Genomic DNA, 25,000 nt, shown 5'->3' with positions numbered 1-25,000 from the left:
GCAATCAGCTAATTAAAATGTCTGAGTGGTTAGCAATCAGACCTGCAGGGTAAAGCGTTCATATCTAACAGAAAGAGGGTCCTGGGATCAGATTGGGGTCTTTCTGCAAAACATTTGCATGTTCTCCCCATGAATGCATCGCTTTTCACAGGGTACCCCAATTTCCTTCAAGCAGCCCACAAAATACAGAACGATGACGCTATCTGTTCTCTTAAAATTTTCCTTAGATGTGTTTGTAGATGGTTGTTTGTCTAGGGTGTTTCTCTACAGTCTTATGTCTGTAGAGAACATGTTGCATGCAGGATGTTTCCTGTCTCTTTCCCAAAGGACCAACGGAACCAGCTCCAACAACCCTGCATGGAAAAGCAGGTACAGGCAATGATGGATGTTACAAAACGTGAATTTTCTTTTTCTTTTAGCTGCTTTCCTAAGGCCATCCCACAGCTAATTACCTGTCTGCATCCTAAAACATGCTTGTAGTCCTTTTCTCCAACAAACAACCCACAGAACATCCTTTCTTTCTATGAGGATCCTCTTGTTCACTATTAATACACTCCCTGTCAGAGTAATTATACTCATCCACCATTAATACTACGTCCTATATCTGCTGGTGAAGGTTCTCAGTCATCCAGGTCATAGTCATTCAAAAAAAGTTATTCTAAAAATCCACTGGACTTTATTTCCAAGTTTGAAGATGTTTCTCTTCCCATCCAGGAAGCTTTTTCAATTCAAAATGTCAGGAATGTGGTTGGGCTCGAGGCTTTATACAGTAGCCCAACAAAGCCTTATTTTTGTTTAGAAAACATGCAAATTGAAACGGATGAACGGGTCCGCCCCTTTGGAATGGGGGTCGTTTGGGTTCTTTTGTTGGCCTGCAAAGCCTGATACCTGTCTATGTCTGAAAGAGACATAGACGGGTGTACAAGCTGCCGAAGACACAGACGTCCATCCCCGTAAACACTGGGACTCAATGGGAAAGGAAACGATTCTGATTTCAACCGTTGCGTATATTAGCTGCGACATATGAATCAAGATGCTATGACCGAAATAATTTGATTGACAGATGACCGTTGATATATAATTGGTTGAATTTAGGTGTTCAGGCTGACGTATAACTAACTGGCCAGAATAAGATAACAAAAAAAAAAAGATTTTAAGACAGAAATAGAAATAGATATAGAATAGAAATTTTCTAAATTTTAGGACAATATAGTCTGATATAGAGTACATTTATATACACATTTAAGCCAGAATGATTTGACATTTAAATATGACTTCCCTACTATTTTAAATCCCAAAAAAGTGTTGAAATAACCCTCTATAAACTGTCCTACTCCATTTATGTCTGACATTTTCACTATCTAGATACTATAATGCTTCCATGTTTACATCATTGCTGGTTTTGTTAATCCTGCACCAAGCCTAAAACCTAACTAAACCCAACTGTAGATTATTTTGCTGGTCCAGCTTCATCACAAAGAAAGCAAATATGAAAAACTATTAAGCTAGATATAATTTAAGGACAAGCTTAACTGTTGAGCACTCTTGATCATATCATCTGCTGACTGTCTTGCAAAAATAAAATCAAGAATAAGCACCAGGTGCAGGGAAACCAGCCCCCCTTACAGGCAATTCCAACCCTACTTACACAGAGCACTGGAACTGGGTCGGTACCACCCATTAGAACCGGTCACAGGCTGAAAATTCGGATCCTAACCCGGCCTTTAGGAATAAGTCTAAGTAGCTAAAGCTCCCAGCTACACAGAGAGTGATGATACATCACAGTTAACGTTGTGCTATTGGGTTTGTAGGTAAATATAAATAGCAAAAATACTTGTGGTGTCTTTCAGATGTTTAGCAACATTTAACTGGTTAATGTCATGTTCTTATGCGCACACGGTGGGTGACAGAAAATGTTCAATAAGAGCCAGTGACACGTCGCACTGATGATGCTAACTGGCTAATGTTGTCAAGGATGCAGAGGCCGCTGCCTTCGGGTCTGTCAACCGTCAACACCCCCTCCCCTTACACCCTCCACCCTAGAAGGGCGTCAAACACGGGACAATTACCGTCATGTTGGGACGACAGAGGGGAACCCTCGGCCTCCTCGGCCATGGTTTGGTGAGGGAAGCTTCAGACAGTTAACAGAGATGGAAAAACAGATAGGAGCGCCCAAGAAAACAAGCTAACATCACATCTGCTGTGAAGCTAGAGATGTCGGAAATGAAGACTTTCCGGTTGGAATTTCATAATAAAATGAAAATGTAGACTTGGGGAAAGTTTTAGGTGTCGGGGATACTTAATACAAGCTTGAGCAAAAGCATATTTGATCTAATCCTACACAAAAGCTATTTATTTAATTTTTAAGAAGTCTATTATGAACGTGTAATGGGCATTTGTAAATATATGCATCGTCAGTGTTTTATTTTGAAGGAAATATTCGCATTTCCTGTTGCATCGTTACCTTCCAAAAGAAAAGTAGAAGGGAGATGCTTTTAATATACGTAGACCGGAAAAAGCGAATGCAGCACTTCCTGCACTACCGTGTAGAAACTACATGCGTCATCTCGTCCGCCATGTTGAGAGTGTCATTTTCGTCAGATACAAACGCAGCTGTTTCCAAAAATGTAATTTTCCGATTACAATACAAACATTTTAACTTTGAATAATATCTGAATATCAATAGAAGACAGAACAAACTCGCTTCTTTTTCTTTTCAAACAATATCAGTCTGAATGTTATCCTCATTGTGATTTTAATCGTATTATGTTTATTATGACGAAACAAAGTTTTTGTGGCCACGTTTTTGGAGTTCAGTTTTATTTGTATGCAATATTTCATAAGGATAGGGCTCTTCTGTTAATTGACATCAAAAAGTAAAACGTTTGATAAGTCACATGTTTTTGTACCCTCATACTGCCATCTTTAAGAAGATTTCAGTTTTTTTTTCCTCCTTATTTGCAATGTCTGTTTTCTTGGGCCAGACATTCTAACCATATAGGTTAGATGTGTTCCAAAAAAGTTAAAAAACAATCCACTGGATTTTGTTTCCAAGTTTGAAGATGTTTCGCTTCCCATCCAGGAAGCTTTTTTAATTCAAGTTTCAGAAACATAGACAGGTATGTCTGTCACTACAAGCATGTTTAGTGTGAGGTTCCTGCATGGTGTTGGACTGTGAACACAACCTTCATCTGTGGACCTTGGGCCCTCATACAATCCTCATGGAGTCAGTTTCTAACCATTTATGCATACACATGCACATTTGTGGTCTGCTGGAGGTCATTTTGCAGGGCTCTGGCAGTGTTCCTCCTGCTCCTCCTTGCACAGAGGTGGAGGAGGGGTCCTGCTTCTGGGCTGTTGGCCTCCTCCACGTCTCCTGAGGAACTGGCCTGTCTCCTGGTAGTGCCTCCAGCCTCTGGACACTAAGCTGACAGACAAACTTTCTTGCCACAGCTCTCACTGATGTGCCATCCTGGATGAGCTGCACTTCCTGAGCTACTTGTGTGGGTTGCAGAATTTGTCTCATTCTACCATAACTGTGAAAGCAACACTAACATTCAAAAATTTGCCAAAAAATCTGCCTGAAATAGATACGGAGAAGTGGTCTCTGGTCCCGACCTGCAGAACTACTCCTTTATTGAGTGCTTCTTCTTAATCAGCAGTAATTTCCACCTTCCTATTGGCGCAACAGCATGGGAAAATGATTATCAATCAGTGTTGCCTCCTAAGTGGATAGTTTGATTTCTTAGACGTTTGATTCAATCGAAGTTATACTGTGTTCTTTACATCCTTCCTTTATTTTCTGAGCAGAGGAGCCCTTTACTATTAATGCTGCATAGCATAAAATCCTTCAAACCAAGCTTACTTGCACAACCTTTTGCAACAAAATGCCACCAACAATAAAGTATTGGCAATGACACACCCTCTGGGTGCTCATCCAGCATTAAAATCAAGCTCTCTCATTTAAAAACATAAACAGAAAAATGTTTTAAATCATGCAACAGTGTCTGGATCAGAAGCATGCAATTCATCATAAATTTATTACAAGGTTGCAGCTGCTCATTACAACCCTGTTTTATCTAATCCCGGCAGACTGGAGGTAGACTGGCAGAAAAATGAGAGAGTTAAAAGAGGAACTGAAATTTGTAACAGCTGAAATATGTATGAACTGTGCCGCTCTGGCGTAAGTTTTATCGGGTCCATTCTGTTAAAATAATGCCTGCAGGTGGTGCAGATGATTAAATGTGATTTATTTTTGCAGAGACTCAAAATATTGTGTAGAGAATTTGTTATCTTCTGTCACTCTGACAGACTTGCAAACACCCACAAGCTGGGGTCAGTGAAGCATGGAAGAGGGTGGGGATTGTACAGCCTCAGCCCACAGGTCTCTTTACTGTAACGGAGAAAATGAGAAGCTTCTATGCAAAGTTTCTGCACATGATGACTGCTGTTGTATCATGCCATCTACTTTCATTTTGAGGTCCCTGAGCCAGACAACAGCTTTTTAAACAGCCTTGGATCCATCTGCTGGTTGACGAACAGGTAGGACAGACTATTGGATTTTTGGAGACTTTTCAGGAAAATCTTGCTTTAGATTAAAAATTGTTAACCGGATGAAAAAAAATAATAGTTTGCCACAAGAAAGGTGTGGCTAATAAAAGGGGGGTAAATATGCTGCTTTAATGGAATAATGAATAATCAATATGTGCTCTTGGAAGCTGACAGGAAGTTGTTGAAGGGTTTGGGGAGAAAAGATAAACTGAAGAAAAATGCAGTTTCATCGAATCATCAAGACGGAAATATGAGTTTCTAGATGGAATGAAAAGTTGAATATAAGCCTTCTTTCGCTTCCATATATTTGTAAAATACCAACTCTTACAGCTCAATAAAAAGCAGCAAAATGTTTTTTGAAGAAAGACATCTCTTATTGTTTTAGTGGCGGTGCAGTTGGTGTACTTCCTCCCAAAAATAGTCCCTAGAGGTTGTAAGGAGACTTGTTTCAGGCTCACAATTCAGATGCTGAAACCAAAATAACTTTAAGACTTAGTCGACACTCAAAAAGAGGAAGTGGTGAACAGTTTTCTTTCTGATCCACAGCCTGGTATACTGAAAAGCAACAGATGAAAACTTGTTAAATTCGATTGTCTTTGTGATGCTTTTTTAGCGAAGAGATTCTTTTTTTTTTCTCTCCATTTTATGGTTTGTGGTGTCCAGCAGAGATCCCATGGCCTTTCTACGCAAATACATCTGGGTGGTGTTGATACTGGTGATGATTTTTGTTTCGCTGGTCATCGGCATCATTTTTGTCTTCATCAACAAGTGTATATCCAAAAAAGGTGAGTTGAGACTCCAAGTCATTGAAATATGCGCTGACATTCTTTAGATTTTCTTTTTCTTTTTTTTTTTTACAATTTATTTGTTGTTTATTTATTAAAAACAGACATTTGTGTCACAGATTTTCTGCTTACCCTTTGAGCTATGGTATCATTAGATCAGGAATATTAAGATGTAGAATACTTTAAGTCCCACAGAAATAGGAAAGAATTTCCAGCAGCATTTACATTTTCTGTAAATGCTGCTGTGGAGGTTTTCTATTTGATAAGTTCAGATGTCGATTAATTCTAGAAAATGCCATCTGGATTCATTAACTTAACCCTTTAAAGCGTGTACTATGAAATCATTGACAGAAAACTGGCATTAAAAAAAAATAGACTTGTCATTGAACTTTCTGACAAAAGAAATAAAAAAAAAAACATACATTTTGTGTAAGTTAAATCAGATCCATTATTTGCAACAATTTGAATACATTAGGCATTTCTGTACAATGTTTTATAGTTTTTCTGTTCACTACATGTGTCTGATTATTAGAGAAGAGGATTAGTGCCACTGAGAAAAAAATGTAGCTGATTTTGAAATTTTATTTCAGTATAATTATTCTCACAATTCTGACTCTAATTTTTGAGAATTTTAATCTGTAAATTCTAATCGTGGAGGAAGAGATCGTAGTACAATAGAGAATTAGGGCAACTGAAAAAAAAAATTACAGATTTTTACGTTTTATTTTGGTATAAAATGGGGGGGGGGGGCGAATTCTGAGAAAAAGGTCAAAATTCTGAGAAAAAAGTCGGAATTCTGACTTTTCTCCCATATTATACTGAAACATCATTTAAAAATCCGTTAACTTTATTTTGGTATAAAATGGGGGGGGGGGATCAGAATTCTGAGAAAAAAAATTCAGAATTCTGACTATTCGCCCATATTATACTGAAACATAATTTAAAAATCCATAAACTTTTTGCTCTTTTTATCAGTGACCCTAATCCTCTTCCGTAGATTATGTAAGTCAAGGTTTTAAAGAACAAAAACATTGCACTGATAATGCATAGGTCCAAAAAAAACTCGTGTATCAAATATGATACACTTGGCTTTAAATGGCTAATTTTGTCTTGGGAAGTTGTTAAAATAATAACATGCTAAAAACATACCTGAGCCCTATTCCTTAGCAGCGTAGAGACTTGACCAAAGCACTTTACACTACATTCATTCACCCATTCACTCACACACTGATGGTGGCAAGCTACATTGTAGCCACAGCTGCCCTGGGGCTCACTGACAGAAGCGGGGCTGCCGTACACTGGCGCCACCGGGCCCTCTGACCACCATCAGAAGACAATGCAGGTGAAGTGTCTTGCCCAAGGACACAACAACACTGAAAGTCGGAGTCGGGGCTTGAACCTTCAACCCTTCGATTTCAGGGCAAACTTCTACATCCAACGCCATTGTCGCCCCAACATATATAAAATGATTTAAAACACATAACCTGTTAGAGATGATCAAATGGCAAAAGTAAAACATGAAAAATATATTGGATCTAAAATTACATAAAAAGGAAATAAAATACTGCAATAAAATACTGCAAAAAAATACATTTCACTATAACTAAGGATATATAAATATAAAAGTTATCCCTTTTTAAACCCACACTATTTATCATGCTCCTATTTAAATGTTATTAACAATGGATTTTTTTAATGAGTCAGTATTCCAGGAACAATAAACTTACAGTTCCTTTTAGACGATGCATCAGCAGAGGCGGATGCTGATTTTTAATCCTGGGAGGGTTTCTTCAGCACTTTATTTCACCCTAACTTTTTTTTTTCTATGCTCTTGAGTGCTAAACACCAAACTATTAGAAATATTTTAAAGGTTTCATTTCTAATAGGTTTTATTTCCCCAATCCAGCGCTACAATCAGCTATGAGGCAAATCTGGACTTTTTATCTCAACTCTGACATCATTCAGTAGCCAAACTCCTCAGTTCCAATTCTCTAAATTGTATTTATAATTAAAATGACAAGAAAAAGTGATGAACTTGTTCGACGCAGAGGCGTTGCTCTTCCTGCTTCCTCAGGCGTTTCTTTTAAATATATATTTGTATTCTGCACTGGTGTGTTTAAAGCGTAGAGATTGTTTTCCTATAATTAAAATGACTATAGAAATAAGCCACTGTTGTGGACAAGACATGTGGCAACAGTGGCTTTCCTTAATGTTTTACGTTAGTTTTCAATGATGAGATGGTTATTATTTTCTGCTTACTTAATTAAAGGTCCACAGATGAATTCACTCTGTCAATATAAAGAACATTTAGCAGACTGCAGTAAAAAAAAAAAAACATGTTTTTTTTTTCCAAAATATCATGAACCAATCAGCAGCTTGCATCAAAGCTAAGATTTCAGAGGGAAACTTTCATGGTTTCCATTGAAAAAACAGTTTTCTTTTATTTTCTGGATCGTCAAGCACTTCGAGACGATTAGTCTCGGTAGATGTGAGGAAGAGATCAGGTTGAATAAGGGGGTCCAGTAGGCTCTATAGGACCAGAACCGATTCAGCTGGAAATCACTGAGATTAAGCCATGAAATTAAAAAGGTAGATTTAATTCTCCAACAGTTTCAGCATAATGATTCACAATCAGCAAAGACTGACCCTGAAGTTCAAATCCAGCATAGCAAAGTTTAGATTTTACCTAAACTTAATATGTTTGTAAACACAATACCTAAAAGGCACCAAACATAAGTGAAGTGTCACCTAAGTGTCGTCACAACTGCATGCAAAAATCAGAATTATGCAAAAAGCTGCAAAGTTAGGCAGAGAAAGGTTATTGCTTTGATGTTTTTTTTTTTGTTTTATATACTTCATTATATCATATAGCATAAACAAAAACAGACAGCATGCCACTATGCCACTGCCTGCTATCAAAGGGTTTACAAGTCTTTTTGTTTCCAGTGAAAATGTGCTTTTTTTCCATTGAAATGTTTGCTTTAAAAGTATTTTTGCACCTTTTTTATACATAGTTTGACAGCTGTTTAGTGTTTTGAGGTAACAAGAAGATGACTGCATCAAAAAAGAAGAGATTTCCCTACCATGCTCTCATTAAGACCAAAATTATTCACTTTAATGTTGATTCTCTAAAGGGGGAAAAAATGAAAATACCTGTTGGCATCTCTAGAAATTATGTGTACAAAGTTCTTAAAACAAAATAAATGCTTTATTTACTGAGATAAAGTTTTATTATAATAAAATAATTAATCAAAATCACCTCTTGGTGTAATGGGGGGATTTACCATTAGGCAATACTAGGCAATTGCCTAGGGCCCCAAGTTCCTAGAGGCCCCATAAAACTCTGTTTACAAGTATAGTTGTATAGTTAACAACTAATCCTTCCAAAAAGTTAAAGTTAAAAAAACAAAAATGAACCAACTAATCCTTATTTGTGCTTATTAATCATGTCTTTGATAAAATGCCACCAGACCTTTTATAATATTAATTGTGTCTCAGCCCCCCCCCTTCAGTGTCCACCATATTGGATCAGTCCATTTGCTGCACATGTTCAGAAAGGTCCAAACAGACAGCAGCAAACCATTTGAAAACAAACCATGCAAAGAGCAGTGTTGCCAACTTAGCGCTTTAGTCGCTATATTTAGCCACTTTTCAGACCCCTCTAGCACTTTGATTTCTAAAAAGCTCCTAGCGCCAAATCTAGAGACTTTTTTCTGCTACTGGAGACTTTGGAGACAACATCTAAAAGCAGCGAACTCTGCTCTCCAGAGCGAGTAGATTGGTAACCCCGCCTCCTGCTCTCCTCTATCTTGTCTGCTGTCATGATTCATGCAGCTATTATTTCATCCAAATGAAAAATGGAGAACAGAGAAGCAGATCATGGCTTGTCTACAGTGAAAAGAAGGACTGGGTTATTTACTTTGGCCTTTTTGGAAACACAGGAAGGAGCAATCAGCTAAGTGAGCTTAGTGCTTGGAAAAAATCTTTCATTCCTTTAGAGACAGCATGAAAAGTCAGCTGAGTACAAAACATAGAGAGGAAAACAAGAAGAAAAGGGACAAGAAGAGAGGGACACAACCTAGAACAGATAATGGATGTCTATTCTATTAACATTTCTCTATCTGTAGAATGGGTCTGTTTTAAGGGTTGTCTTCTCAATTCAGAGGGGCCCCTGCCTGTCTTTGCCTAGGGCCCCAAATTTGGTGTCATGACTCAGAACAGAGGACCCAGTATTCAGGCTAGACAGACAGTGGGATTACTCAAAAGTGTTTGTTTAAAAACAGGTTGCGGATCTGCAGTAGCAGCAAGTAGGGCATCTGAGGCAGGAAACTCTAGGGAGAGGAAACACAGGTTAGTGACCAAAGTGACATACATCTAACTGAGGAACATTATGAACGTGAGTCACTAACCTGGTTTACAAGTTCAGTCCATGCCCAGAGAACAAGGTAGGATCTAGCCAGTGGGCTGCCAACAAGATGCTGCCCAGTGTTTCCCAGACACTGCAGCCCTGAAAGAACAAGCAGGAGTCCGAAGCTAGGTCAGGCAAACAGGTCAGAACAGGAACAGACAGGCTCAGAGGTCCAGGAATTCAAAGAGAGTTCAAGCAAACCGTTCAGACGGGAACACGCAGGCTCAGTGGTTGAGAGGCAGAACAGGTCAGGATCAGGAAATCAGAAACACAAAAAACTCTAAAAACACTCTCACCACTGGCTAGAGAGAACAAGACAATCTGGCACTGATGACTGGATTCAAGCACCTTAAATAGAGGCAGGAGCAGGTGGATCAGATGAAAGGTAATGAGCAACCGGGCAGGGTTAGACAGGTGAATGAAATAAAGTAAGCCAGTCATCAGTGCAAAGATCATGACACTTGGTACAATTATTGACGTACATAATTCCCTAAAAAGGTTGTTTAATTTAATAATCTTCTTTTATACTTTATTTGCCAAATTTATTTTGGCCAATATATTCTATTATATTCCTGGTGTTTCTGTTTTCTGTCCAGTTCCCTGCTCTGCCCCCCACCTGCAGCCTGTTGTTAACTAGACTCCTCTGTTTTGCATTATGTAATCACCACCTTATTATGCAGAAGCACCTGTTTTTATTCACTAATTGTCAGTTCCTTCTATTATCTATTTCTATAATCCCAGAGGCCTCTTCTTTTTAGAGACCTTTTTTGATGATTAAGATCTCAGCATCACCTGCCCTCCCACCAGGTATGACTTCTGTTGTACTTGAGTCATCAGGAAACAACCATGACTTAAATCTTGCTTATTGTTTCTTTTTTTTTTTAGATTTTCTAGTATTTTTCATTAGTAATCTAATTCTTACCAAAAAAGTATCAATGTGAAGTGACACTGAGGTCAGTTCCTCTTCACTACTGACAAATATAGACCATACAAGGACTTCAGTTTATCTTCTCACCACAGACAATGAGCAGGATGTTGGAGAACAACAGCAAACAGAGACATCTGGGTCAATGAGTCAGATAGTCTCCATAGAAGCACTTCTACAGAAGGGATTCATCGTGCATCAAATCAGCCTTCTTCCAATATCAAGTCAGCCTTCAGAGAAAAATCCTGCAGTGAAACTGAACAAAGGAGAGCATAGCAGAGGATCCAGAGCTCTGGAGGATCAGAGAAACTGTGGATAGAGGAGAGGTCAAAGAGCGCTTTGTCTCTAGCATCTGTGATCTATGTCTAAATATACATTTTTTCACTCTCTGAATATATTTTTTTAATTAAAGGCAGCATTTTTCTTAACTTTTAAGAATTAGTTTATTTTAAAGTAAAATAAAATACTAATTTATTTTTAGAAATTGTTAATAATCCAACAGAGTATCATTTAAAAAATTATTCATCTGTTGGAGAGGTTAGGACCATTTTGTAAAACATGGCTGACCCTTTGTGTTAGGGACTGAGCCAAAAAATCTGAGAAGCACAGGGAAGTCATTGAGAAAAGAATGGCAACGAATCTATTTAGCAAAAAGAATTTAAACTTCTAACAAAAGGAAAACTAAAGAAAAAAAATCAATGATAGTTTAAATAATTAAACTTCCCAAATGCAATTACAGAAAACAAAACCAACTAGAGAAACCTCTACTAAAAATAAGAAGTATATTAATTTACAGTAAACCAAACGAGCAAGAAATAACAAAATGAGTCAACTAAATGTGTGCGCCATCCAAATAGTCAACCAACATCAAAGCAAAGTAAAAAAAAAAATGAATTACAGTAAAATATAAAAGGTTTATTTAAATGAAAAGAATTTGTTGTGTGGTTGCACATGCGGCCATCACACTTTGACTCTTTTAAAGGCTTTTAAATTAATACCAAGTTGATGTACAAACAAGGAATATGACTTTGCTTTCCAACAACAGTATTAAGATTGTACTATAAGCAGAAATACAGTTTATTGCTTTACAGTTTAATTTAGACTGCGGCACTGCAAAAATTATCCAATCCACTTTATTTATATAGCACATTTAACAACAGAAAAAGTTTCCAATGTGCTGTACATAACAAATAATAAACAACAACACAATACAACAATAAATAAACTAAAAAGGACACAGAGGACCACACAAACTATGGAAGCAAATCGTTATATATTTAAAATGAAAAAGCATTTTCAGAAATTCTTTTTCATTTTAAGAATGTGGCTGCATTGTTTGGCTCATAAATGAATTTAGTAATTAATAATCCTGTTTGCATTTTCATGTTCTTGTTTAACGCTGCTAATCCTTTTACTTAATTAAAATTAAAAAGAAAAAGACATTTGAGATTTATTTTTCAAAATTTACCCCAGCAAATACATACCAAAATTCAATTTGAAATGTAAAATTTGAAAATGAAAAAGCATTTCTGGAAATGCTTTTTCATTTTATATATGGTAACGATTTGCCTCCATGACAAACTACACGTATTTAAAAGCCAAAGAGTAAAAGTGGGTCTTAAGACGAGACTTAAAACACTCCACCGTAGAGGCAGTCCGTATATGGAGGGGCAAAGTATACAGTAACATCTGTTGTATAAAGTAACTACAGAAAAGGCTCTGTCCCCTCTGGTTTTAAGCCTCGTCTTAGGCACTGTTAGCTGAAGATGGCCCTCAGACCTCAGAGAACGTGGCTGAGAATAAATCTGGAGGAGATCAGTGATGTATTGAGGAGCCATCCCATTCAGGGCTCTAAACACAAACAATAAAATCTTAAAATCAATTCTAAAACGAACAGGGAGCCGGTGCAAGGACGCAAGAACTGCTGTAATGTGTTGATGTTTTCTGGTCCCTGTTAAAAACGAGCCGCTGCATTTTGGACCAACTGCAGACGGGAGAGAGCTCGGTGGCTAACGCCTTAATAAAGTGCATTGCAGTAGTCCAGACGGCTAGAAATAAAAGAGTGTAAAACCTGCTCCAAGAGGTTAAAAGATAAAAAACTGTTTTACCTTAGATAAAAGACGGAGATGATAAAAACACGATTTTAAAACGCTATTTATTTGTTCCTTCAGTTTAAATGGTGATACCAAGGCTGGTTACTTTGGAACGCATAAAATGCTTGAAAGTCAGAGATGGCACTTCCAAACACCATGACCTCTGTCTTGCTCTCATTAAGCTTCAGAAAGTTTTTTGACAGCCAAGCCTTGACATCACCCAGACAGTCAAGAAGGGGTGTCAAGGGGCAGTGGCTGTTTTTAGCAATCGGCAAATAAAGTTGACAGTCATCAGCATAGAAATGGTACGCTATACAAAGTTTGATAAAAATCTCTTTGAGAGGAAGGAGGTAAAATGCAAACAATAAAGGTGTCATGATTTTCTTAAGAGATCAGACCCACATACAGTAAACCACTCAGGGAACCAGGGTAAAAGTTTAAACAGGTTTATTGATAAGGTCACTCAGTGTGCTGGTGAACCGGAACTGGAAGAGGGAAGGGAAGTATCAGCGGTTAGTTCAGGATCCGTGGGAACTTTGAGCGATGGCTGGAGAGACAGAGAAAACGGGACTTACGTCGGTTGAGAAGACCTCTTCACCCAGAATCCAGCTAGTGTGGGTTTATCCAGAGGTAGAAACTCGTTGGAGGGCGGACAGGTTAAGACTTGGTTGGATCCTAAGGAGCTTTTCAGCAGACTGTCACTTGGGAATCCAGGAGGACTTGAACGGAAGTTGTGGAGGTTTAACCCCCGGCTCAGTGTGAGACTCAAACAATCCTTACAGGGGAAGAAGGCCAAACATCCAGCTTGCAGGAAGGCTTCCTGCTGAAGAGGCAAAGACAAAAACAACATTAGGCTTATTGAAAAAACAAAGACTCAGTTAGACTCAGCAAAACACAGCTTGGCTAGAGTACCCAAAACTGGCAAACACTCTGGCGTCGAAGTAGTGATAGTCCACCGCTCAAATAGTCCTCAGTAATGAGCCCACCAGCCGCAGGTGTGTGGGAGGACCAGCGAGAACAACCCACACAAACTGGATTCCATAACACAAGGTCCCAGGATATAACCCTGAGGGACCCCACAATAAAGGGGGGCAGACGATGACGTGGAGTCCCCCAGCCTGACAGAGAAAGACCTCTCTGACAGGTAGGACCTAAACCATTGGAGAGCAGTCCTCTGACACCCACCAAGTCCCTCAGCCGGTCTAAAAGAACTGGGTGGTCAACTGTGTCAAAAGCAGCAGTAAGATCTAAAAGCATTAAAATGGCTGAACTAGAATCAGTTGTTAAAAACAAATCAAAACAAAGCAAAGGTTGAAATAAGTCAACCTTTCATAGATTAACTATATTTACTCTTAATTTGATTAGGTAAATAAGATGATTTGCCAATGTAATTTTTATTTTTACTCCTGATTTCTAGATTTTTTTTTGCAGTGCATGTTCCCCTTACACCACATATAATAATCCAAAACAGGAAGCAATGAAACCAAATATTGTTATTCTATGTCTGCTTCTGTCTCCTTGAATCCCAGTGGGCCTCAGCAGATGGCCGCTCACACTGAGCCTGGTTCTGCTGGAGGTTCCTTCCTGTTAAAAGGGAGTTTTTCCTCTCCACTGTCGCTACAAGCATGTTTAGTGTGAGGGATTGCTGAAGAGTCAATGAGTCGCTGCATTTAACAGAAAACAATCAACTGGTTTTCCTTAGATAGAAAACTTTGAATCAATCTGACTGGATGGTCTGGTGAACTGGAAAGTGCCTTGAGATGACATGATGTGAATTAGTGCTATAGAAATAAACTAATAGAATTTAACCTGAATTATTGTCAAAAGTACATCTGAGGTATTCCCTGTAACCTGAAATAAAAGTTATGCTATGAAATGCTAAGAGAACGCACTCTGCTTAAGAGAACAAATCAACCAAAAGCAAACAAGAGCAACAAACTTCTGAAAAATTCAAATGTTTATCTAATAAAAGTAAATAACAAACTGTTTTTTTTAATGTTGTAGAGGTATAAGTTTATTTTTTCGCAAAGCTTCAAAATAATTAACCATTTATTTCGTGTTTCTTGTTATTTCGATATAGTACTTTTTGGCTCACTGCAGTTTTATTTATATTTATCACGCACATATGTTTGGACTTTTATCAGATAACACAAATCAACCCCATCCAGTGTTTCATGCTTTTGAGAAATTTCCTGTTTCTGTTTTCTAAAGTTTGATTTAAGTTAATTTTCTTTCTTTTTGCAGGGAGACATCGCATTTTACAGCTTCAGGGAAGATCTGACGGCAGAGTCGAGTATGCATTCTCATACAGGTTTCTCTGAATAATAAATGCACCTTCTTGTTTGAGATCTACTGAGCAGGAAACCTTTTTGACGCATCAGTTTGAGAACTGGACGAGAACAGTGACTGAAAACAGCTTTTTTTCCTCAATACCAATCAAAATATGTTGACCTGCAGCCTCTGAAAAACGCTAAAATCATTGCAACAAACATGTGTTCAAGATGGTGGTTATTTCAGTAAAGAGCTAGAACTATTTATTACATAATATTCTTACTGTTTAATATTTTTGAACTAATAGGCAGTGCTTTTTAATAATAACCTGGAGTCATAAATACTACCAGATATTAGCCCTCTCTGTGCTAAACGGTCACTGATGAAGAAAGCGGCGTGTGAAGCATAAACCACAATATGACTGAGCTATTAGGATGCTTCCTTTTAAGATGGTTTGAGTGAAGCACAATAAAAAGACTTCCTCAAAAAATAGACAGCGGCCAAACCATAAGCTCACTAATCACCTATATTCTACTCTTTTAGCTCTTTGATTTTTGTTTATGTAATCGCATTTATTTTAGTTGAATTATTTCTGCTTTTTGTTAGATTTCATTTGCAGATATGAAGTTGCTTAAAAAGATTTTATATAACTCAAACGTTTTAAATTTTATTACATAGAAAAACAAAAAAATGTATTGTGAAACATTAAGTTTTGGGGTTTTCATTTCGATCTTTTCCTCCCTGTTTGTGTTCAGAAAGTAAACTTAAACATATATTTAAACTCACAAATAACAGAACAAAGAAAAAGAGACTAAACATACAAAGATATTAACTTTAACACCGTATCAGCAACATTGCATGTGAGGAAATTTAGTGAATGTGACATGACATGGAACATAAATAAACACAAGTAATAATAATAAAATCCAAGCACCTAAGGACCATTTAGGAGAGTTTGAGCGTTTGTCTCTCGTACTGCGTATGGGAGAACTTAAAAATCTACAGACGGATTTTAATGCAAGTTTTATCAGAGGTGTCCCTCATGCTGAGGAATAATCCATAAAATTTTGGTGATGATCCAGATCATAATCTGGATACAGGATCTTTTTTTTTTTAAAGATTCTCTAACATTGTGAGATAGGGATATTTGGTGGAACAAGCAGTTCCCCACCAAACCAGAGGGTGGCAGCAGTGAGTAATGACAGCCTCAGCATCGGACTCAAAAAGTCTGGCGGTATTTTACTGGAGAAAAACAATACAGGTGCTGGTCATAAAATTAGAATATCATGAAAAAGTAGATTGATTTCAGTAATTCCATTTAAAAAGTGAAACTTGTATATTATATTCATACATTACATACAAACTCATATATTTCAGATGTTTATTTTGTTTAATTTTGATGATTACAAATGACAACAAATGAAAATCTCAAATTCATCATATCAGAAAATTAGAATATTGTGAAAAGGTTCAAAATTGATGGCCCCTGGTGCCACACTCTAATCAGCTAATTAACTCAAACCACCTGCAAAAGCCTTTAAATGGTCTTTCAGTCTAGTTCTATAGGCTACACAATCATGGGGAAGACTGCTGACTTGACAGTTGTCCAAAAGACGACCATCGACACCTTGCACAAGGAGGGCAAGACACAAAAGGTCATCGCTAAAGAGGCTGGCTGTTCACAGAGCTCAGTGTCCAAGCACATTAATAGAGAGGCGAAGGGAAGGAAAAGATGTGGTCGAAAAAAGTGTACAAGCAAGAGAGATAACCGCACCCTGGAGAGGATTGTGAAACAAAACCCATTCAAAAATGTGGGGGAGATTCGCAAAGAGTGGACTGCAGCTGGAGTGAGTGCTTCAAGAACCACCACACACAGACGTATGAAAGACATGGGTTTCTGCTGTCGCATTCCTTGTGTCAAGCCACTCTTGAACCACAGACAGCGTCAGAAGCGTCTTGCCTGGGCTAAAGAGAAACAGGACTGGACTGCTGGTGAGTGGTCCAAAGTCATGTTCTCTGATGAAAGTAAATTTTGCATTTCCTTTGGAAATCAAGGTCCCAGAGTCTGGAGGAAAAGAAGAGAGGCACTTCATCCACGTTGCTTGAAGTCCAGTGTAAAGTTTCCACAGTCAGTGATGGTTTGGGGTGCCATGTCATCTGCTGGTGTTGGTCCATTGTGTTTTCTGAGGTCCAGGGTCAACGCAGCCACATACCAGGAAGTTTTAGAGCACTTCATGCTTCCTGCAGCTGACCAACTTTTTGGAGATGCAGATTTCATTTTCCAACAGGACTTGGCACCTGCACACAGTGCCAAAGCTACCAGTACCTGGTTGAAGGACCATGGTATCCCTGTTCTTAATTGGCCAGCAAACTCTCCTGACCTTAACCCCATAGAAAATCTATGGGGTATTGTGAAGAAGAAGATGCAATACACCAGACCCAACAATTCAGAAGAGCTAAAAGCCACTATTAGAGCAACCTGGGCTATCATAACACCTGAGCAGTGCCACAGACTGATCGACTCCATGCCACGCCGCATTGCTGCAGTAATACAGGCCAAAGGAGGCCCAACTAAATACTGAGTGCTGTACATGCTCATACTTTTTATGTTCATACTTTTCAGTTGGCCAACATTTCTATAAATCCTTTGTTTTTATTGGTCTTCAGTAATATTCTAATTTTCTGATATGATGAATTTGAGATTTTCATTTGTTGTCATTTGTAATCATCAAAATTAAACAAAATAAACATCTGAAATATATGAGTTTGTATGTAATGTATGAATATAATATACAAGTTTCACTTTTTAAATGGAATTACTGAAATCAATCTACTTTTTCATGATATTCTAATTTTATGACCAGCACCTGTACATGTAGAGGCAAAATTGTTGATTTGTTTGCAGGATCAATTGAAAACCTATAAGCGGATTTTATGGACCTTTTTTACTAAATGTGTGCCTCATGCCAATAAACAATTCATTCAAATTTGGTAATGCTTCCTTTTAAGATGGTTTTAGTAAAGCACAATAAAAACACTTCCTCAAAAATTAGACAGCGGCCAAACCATAAGCTCACTAATCACCTATATTCTACTTTTTAGCTCTTTGATTTTTGCTCATATAATCACGTTTATTTTAGTTAAACTACTGCTTCTTTTTGTTAGATTTCATTTGCAGATATGAAGTTTCTTAAAAAGATTTGATATAACTTGAACGTTTTACATTTTATTACATTAAAAAACAAACATGTATTGTCAAACAATGTTCAAGTTTTACATTATCTATAGATACGTCACCATATGGGGCAAAGCATGCTTCTTGGGGAAGGTCTGCGCTCTCCCAGTCCTTTCCGGTGTGGTAATTATAGTAGCAGCCATTCAAAATGGCGTTTCCTAGTTAAATGCCAGCTAAATGGCAGCACACTTCCCTGCAACTCCCTGCAGAATCCCCTCCAACTGCCAGCCACTGGGGTGACCCTCTCTTGCATATTTCTTTACTCTGACTCCACCCTTTCACTGAATTACAGGGTCTGACCAGGAGATGGCGCTTATCTTTAGATCTTAATGTCCACAAATCATGACAGAAAGAATATTTTAGAACAAATATTGATGTTAAAAAGGGAATTGTACAGTACCAGTCAGTGACCAGCCAAGGACTCATCAAGGAAAGTGGGGAAATTTTAAATGGCTACTACTGTATTACTCAGCTGGTCGCCTACAGTGGAAAAACGATCTAGAAATAAGAAAGAATTTCTTAAGCTAAGTGTGTTTATCCTTAATTTGAGTAGGTAGATGAGATAGTTTGTCAATGCAGTGAGTATTTTTACTCTTATGATAAGATAATTAGGTAACATGCACTTGAAATGAGACAATGCAATTGTGTTTTCTTATTTTAAGTGTAAATTGTCTTAATACATTGGCAAAATGTCTCTTTTACCTCCTTAATCCAAGAATAAATGCACTTATTTTAAGAGAAAATGACGTATCTAGATTTGGATGTTTTCCAGTGTATGAGCAGTTTTATATTTAATGCTCTGAACCTCCATATCAATGCGTTTTTTAGCACAATGGGTTTTTTTTTCTCCCTTTACATTCAATCACTGCTGCACTTTAAGGAATGGGAATGTCATGAAAGCTATAAAAAATGAAATTTAATTTTGTATACAGTCTGTGGATACAAAATAACAACAAAAGTTGACTAAGTCTAACAAAGTTATATCTATAGTTATGAATATAGGTAAATTGAAATAGGATTTCTTATGCAGAGTTAGATAAAGTCTAATACTCACTATAGAATACTTATTAATTTAATGCATTTTTATAGTTTTGAAGGAATAGAACCATTACGGTGTTAATTCAAGGCTCATTATTTAAGATGTTATTATGACTGTTGGGTCTCAATTCTCATTATTAGCAGATTTTTTACAATTTCTTACCAAATGATAGTTCTAATGATTAAATTCATTATTTCTTTGTTCTCAATATTTTTCAGGAGCAATAAATACCTGTTGAATCATCCTGACACAGGTACACCTCCTCTCCCACCTCGGACACAGTTTCTAACCGCAGGTGAGGCTCTGCTTCCTTTCACTACAATTTATAGACACAAACCGTGGGGCTGAAAAGGCCTGGCTGAATGTGACAGTTAACCTTTTTTACAACGAACCTCAGGCCAAAACAGAAACCTGCTTATTCACCTACAGCCCAGAGCATCGAGTGACCTTTATTTTTCATTCACAAGGGTGAGAAAAACTCCCTTTTAACAGTTCTCTGGTTACAGATAGGCATGATCCACTCAAGAAACTAGACTATAGATTATAGATAAAAGCATAGACATTACTACCTAGACTAACGTGCCAATAGGGCGGCCATTTTAGGTCAGATCATAGTTCAAACAGTTGCTGTCAGAATAAATAGGAGGCGCCTCAGATCTTTTAATCACATGTAAGATGAGTCAAAGATAATATCACGATAATTCGATATAATAATAATTTGATTAATTCCTTACACGTTACAACCTTTTAAAAGACCAAAACAAATATTATAATGACCTTTTAGTCAGATTAAAAACAATTTAAACTAAAGTCTAACTGGATGAAATATATACATACAGTTACATATTGTGCAATTCTATACTAATGTGATAAACACAGTTTCATCATAAAGTTTTATATTAATATATTACAATATTAACTGAATATTATATATTTATACTGTACATTATCATTCTGTATTATCAAGGATATTACAGTGATAATTAGTATTATGACCGATAAAGGAAACTTTTTTGTAATGTGATTTACAAAAGAATATATATATATATAGTCAGGGCAGATTTATGTTCAAAGGGATTCTAATGACTACCCTATATACTTAAATGCAGTTCTATAAATAAAAAGTATTAAATTTATTTATTATATTGATAGTTCATACATATATCCTCATTCACACCTTTCAGGAATATGTTCATTTTAAGTACTTTTCTCTGCTTCCATCCCTGTGACCCATTAACACCTATTCTTTTGACACCAGAAAAACAGTAACTGTGATAAATTATAATCCTAATGAAAAGTAACTCCAGGGGATCTGGTTTGTTGTCTCCTTTTATTTGTGCATCCATAGGTGGAATAAAAGTTGGGGATCCTGAAAGGTAGCTCTGGAAGTTTGCTAACTGTCACTGCAAAATCAAAATTATGTAATAAATTAGAAAATAATTTTTATCAATCAGTTGGTCCCATGGAGCCCATGAAACATTGATGTTTTCAGTCAGACAATTTTTCTGGAAATCGGTTGAGAGTTCACTGGATTCAGAGTGTTTGAAATCTTAAAGTACCATTGACGCGTATTGTCAGTGAAGACAGCTTGGTCTGACCCAAGATGTTGGCATGCCTCTCACCTGATCACTCGGGGTCTATCGATGTCTATGCTTAAAAGGATTCAAAGCATTCACAAGACTACATTTGCTTCAGACTCAATTTTGATTGATGCCAAAAAGACTTAATGCTAGGACTAGGACCCAAATGCAGAGGCAGGGAGGTAGAGGTGAGTTTCTTGATGATTTAATGAAGAGTTAAAAAAACAACTGAGGCAGGAATCCAAAATTCCAAAAAAATATAACATGAAAACAAAGTCAAACAAACCAGAAACCATGGAAACATTGGGGGGGACGAACGAGCAGATTGGGAGCAGGTGTGAACAGAGCAGAACAGGAAAGGAGCTAGGGAAAAAGGAGAACACAAGAGGGCAGCAGAGGGCAACAAATAAAAACCTGAAAACTGAAAATAACCAGAAAACACACCAAAATGAGAATTAAACCACTAAAACTAGAAGACATGGAGCAAAATAAAAGTGAGGACTCAAAAGAAAACATACCAGAACCAAAACTGTGTCAAGGACTTGACTTGTGGTTTTAGACTCAGAGTCTGAGTAACAGTTTTCATCCATTGCTATGACGAGCAAAAGAACATGAGTTTATGTTTAACTGTGAAAATCTGTTAATGTTTCTTGTAGCTTTAGTGGATAATGACCACATGAATGTCTCACCAACTGAATATATAATTTCTATATTAAGGGACTTTTGATCATTAAGGAAGAAAATAAACCTACATTATCTCTCATCAGGTTCAAAAGGTTTTAGTCAGACCAAGAGACATTCATACATTCATACGTTACCATTCACCGTGATTTGACAAGATCTTGACACAATACATTATAACATAAAAATTACTTAGATAACAATAAAAGTATTTTGATTTTCATGAATCTGAACCTGTCTATGATTCTAGGGGTCGGTCGTTAAGACAGGTTCAGATATTACAGGCTAACGATGGAACTAAACGACCCATTCATCGGTTACCATTGCATGTTTCCAAGCAATACAAGGCCTTGTCTATATAAAGACTCAAACTCACTGCGGATCCAGACATTTGAATTGAGAAAGCTTCCTGGAGAGGTGGCGAAACGTCTTCAAATCTTGAAAACCAAGTCCAGTGGATATTTTTTGAATTTTTACGGAATGACTATGACCTGGATGACTGAGAACCTTCATCAGCAAAATAAATTGTGAAATATATAGATAGTTTTCAAAAGAGATAATGGAGGTATGTCTTATAGTTGAAAAATATATAATCGGTACAGGGTTGGGACATCATAAGTTAATGCCAGTTTATACTACTATTCTAACCCTTTCCCTAGGTTACTCATTTCAGTGAATGTTGATTCTCAGCATAAAGTCTTCTGCCGGGGCCCAAGTGCCAAAAAACTTATATTATTCATGTCAATATCTGCATCTCTACTTCTGTCTCCTTGAAGCCTCAGCAGATGGCCGTTCACACATAGCCCGGTTCTGCTGGAGGTTTCTTCCTGTTAAAAGGGAGTTTTTCCTCTCTACTGTCGCTACAAGCATGCTTAGTGTGAGGGATTGCAGAGACTCAAGGAGTCGATGCAATCAACTGGTTTTCCTTAGATGGTAAACTAAATGTTGAAAGGATTAATGACCAATGTTAAGATTGTGAAAGATGATGACTATTAATGTACATATTCTGATTTACCTCTGAGCACAAGCAATCCAGGTTTGGATTCAGGCTTAGAGATGAATGTTAGAGATTTGGAACTGGACACTGAACTGGGATAAAGAGTTTTGGTACTTGTCTATTTGCCCATGATGTATTTCTTGTCATGGCATGGCATTTTACTCCTAATACTTCTAGTAGGATGCTCTTAAGAAAGATCTCCTCATTACAGCTCAGTAAGAGTTCTAACAAAGTAAAAAAAAACAATCTACTGGACATTGTTTTCAAGTTTGAAGACGTATCAACTTTTCGTTTTCAACTCAAAATGTCAGGAATTGCTTTGAGTTTGAGGCTTTATAGAGTAGCCCAACAAAGCCTTGTTTTTGTTTAGAAAACATGCAAATTGAAACAGACAACAGGTCCACCCCTTTGGAATGGGGGTGGTTTGGCTTCTTTTGTTAGCCTGCAATGCCCCATACCTGTCTATGGCCGTTTCTAGGTCTGTGTACTCATGCGTTCTCATGTACTCGTGAAACATCATCAGCCTCAGCCCTAGTACTGTTCTAATTCACAAGAACAAGAAGACAGAGAATGGAAAATTTCAAAGTCCCTCTTTACCCAGCATGCATCAGAGCAGACTTAATTCCATTCTTGAGATTAACAGCTGTCCCAGCATGCATTAAATCGGTAGATTTAATGCATAATAAAAAAGAAAAATCCAAAGTTGAGAGGACTGCAGCAACAAATGGACCTCCGAGGCAATGGCAGCCAGGGCTAATGTTAGCCCGTCTGTAGCAGCCCTCTCTCTGCATTGCCGTGTGTGAAGGACTGCTGGGTCTGATGGAGGTTTTATTGTTTTATTTGGCAAAATGTTCATTTGATTTGTGTTTATCTGACTGTGTTAATTATTATTCCCCCAATAAATGAAAAAGTAGGAATTTATTATAATCTAGAAACTATTAATAACAGGAGGTGAGATGCAGCTCCAGACGAGCAGAGCATGTGGTGATGTCATCAGTACGTTTCTGTTTCAAATGACCCAGATTTATGCTGCATGCTCCAGTGCTCCCCGAGTCCACAATTTCCTGTGTTCTTCTCCAGAACAGACCTAGCAACGACACGAGTCCGCACCTGCGTTCTTGTCAATTAAGAAATAGGATATGTCTCTAAAAGGGGGGTCGTTAAAGGGAATTGTTGGCCTAATTGAACAGGTGAGGTCTTCTGTTCCCCTCTAAAGGGGTTGGGGTTGCGATCATAGCAGAAGGGATAAACTCAATTGCTGCATTGAAAAAGCTTCCTGGATGGGAAGCAAAACATCTTCAAACATGGAAACAAAGTCCAGTGGTTTGTTTTTTAACTATTTTGGAATGAGTATGGCCTTGATGACTGAGAATCTTCACCAGCAACTCAGTAAGAGGTGTTAGTTATTAGGAAAAATGTTTCAGGTTGATTTTCCACAGTTGATGACAAACTGTTTAAAAGGAAACTTTACTTTTACAGAGGCTCAGAGTTATGAGAATCTGGCTGAAGGACAAGAGGGAGATGACCAGAGTGATCATGACTATGAGGAGGCCTTGGACCAGAAGCTGGACTCTGTGAAGGTACAGGACAATACAGGGACCTTCCGTCCTCCTCCAACCTGCAATCTTCCAAACAGCAATTCTAAGATATCAGCCGGTCAGAGCTACGAGAATCTGGCAGAGGAGAATGACTACGCAGAGAGCACAGATCAACAGCCGGATTATGTGAAGGTGGAGGATGAGACACAGAGTTTTGCTCCTCCCACCCTCTGTGAGGATTCAAATATGAAATGCAGCAGCTCACTGGCTCAGAGCTATGAAAACCTTGCTGATCAGAATGAGTACGAGGAGAGCATGGACCAGCAGTCAGACTATGTAAAGGTGGAGGATGAAGAGGTGTTCCCACCACCACCAACCGAGGGAGGAAGGGACAACATCTCCACCGCTTCTACTGAGGACTATGATGACATCGGTGCAGAAGATGAGGAGGACTATGATGATGTGGCATAAAATCACAAGAGAAAGGGACAGACTTTTTTAACTCCTCATTTTCTGACTCCTGCACATATTCTCCTGGTTTGTCCTCCTTATTTAGTAGTAATCAATAGCTGATTCCTCTGCAACCTGTTAACTGGTCATTTACAAGGCGTTTCAGCTGCCCTTTGTAAGTTGCCATCTAAGTTATGTTTAGAAAATGTATAAAGCATGAGCATAGTAAACATAGCATGAATGCCATCAATACATAACTAATTAATTTGACTAAGGCTGTTTTCTAACATCTTTTTTTTAATAATAGATGGAGCAGAGATGATTATAGAAAAGATATAAAAGAAATGCAGAGATTTTTTTTTGTTATGTTTCTTTGGTGGAGTTCTGCTTCTTAATGTTTGAAAGATTGCATATTAAATTATAAAAACGAATGGCAGTGATTAATAT

The 25,000-nt window shown here is 37.7% G+C and overlaps 2 protein-coding genes across 3 annotated transcripts in view; one reads left to right on the top strand and one right to left on the bottom strand.

Annotated features, from left to right (window-relative positions):
- Nucleotides 1–2,228, bottom strand: part of rabep1 (rabaptin, RAB GTPase binding effector protein 1) — a 54,210-nt gene extending 51,982 nt beyond the window's left edge. For both annotated transcript variants that reach the window (XM_038308738.1, XM_038308739.1), the window contains exon 1: nucleotides 2,070–2,228. In XM_038308738.1, coding sequence (XP_038164666.1) covers nucleotides 2,070–2,115 — 46 coding nt within the window. In that variant the 5' untranslated portion in view covers nucleotides 2,116–2,228. The remainder of the gene's footprint in view (nucleotides 1–2,069) is intronic.
- Nucleotides 2,229–4,408: 2,180 nt separating this feature from the next.
- LOC119799057 lies at nucleotides 4,409–24,927 on the top strand. The gene is made up of 5 exons (XM_038308741.1): nucleotides 4,409–4,542; nucleotides 5,218–5,336; nucleotides 15,007–15,055; nucleotides 19,526–19,602; nucleotides 24,045–24,927. Exons 2-5 carry the CDS (start codon nucleotides 5,225–5,227, stop codon nucleotides 24,572–24,574), a joined length of 768 nt encoding a protein of 255 aa, XP_038164669.1. The 5' UTR covers nucleotides 4,409–4,542; nucleotides 5,218–5,224; the 3' UTR covers nucleotides 24,575–24,927.
- Nucleotides 24,928–25,000: the final 73 nt, after the last annotated feature.

The sequence above is a fragment of the Cyprinodon tularosa genome, unplaced genomic scaffold (genome assembly GCF_016077235.1).
Source record: "Cyprinodon tularosa strain WSP-4 unplaced genomic scaffold, ASM1607723v1 ctg646, whole genome shotgun sequence".
NCBI classification, from domain to species: domain Eukaryota; kingdom Metazoa; phylum Chordata; class Actinopteri; order Cyprinodontiformes; family Cyprinodontidae; genus Cyprinodon; species Cyprinodon tularosa.
The sequence above is the reverse complement of the archived record's forward strand: the minus strand, read 5'-3'. Positions and strand labels throughout refer to the sequence as shown.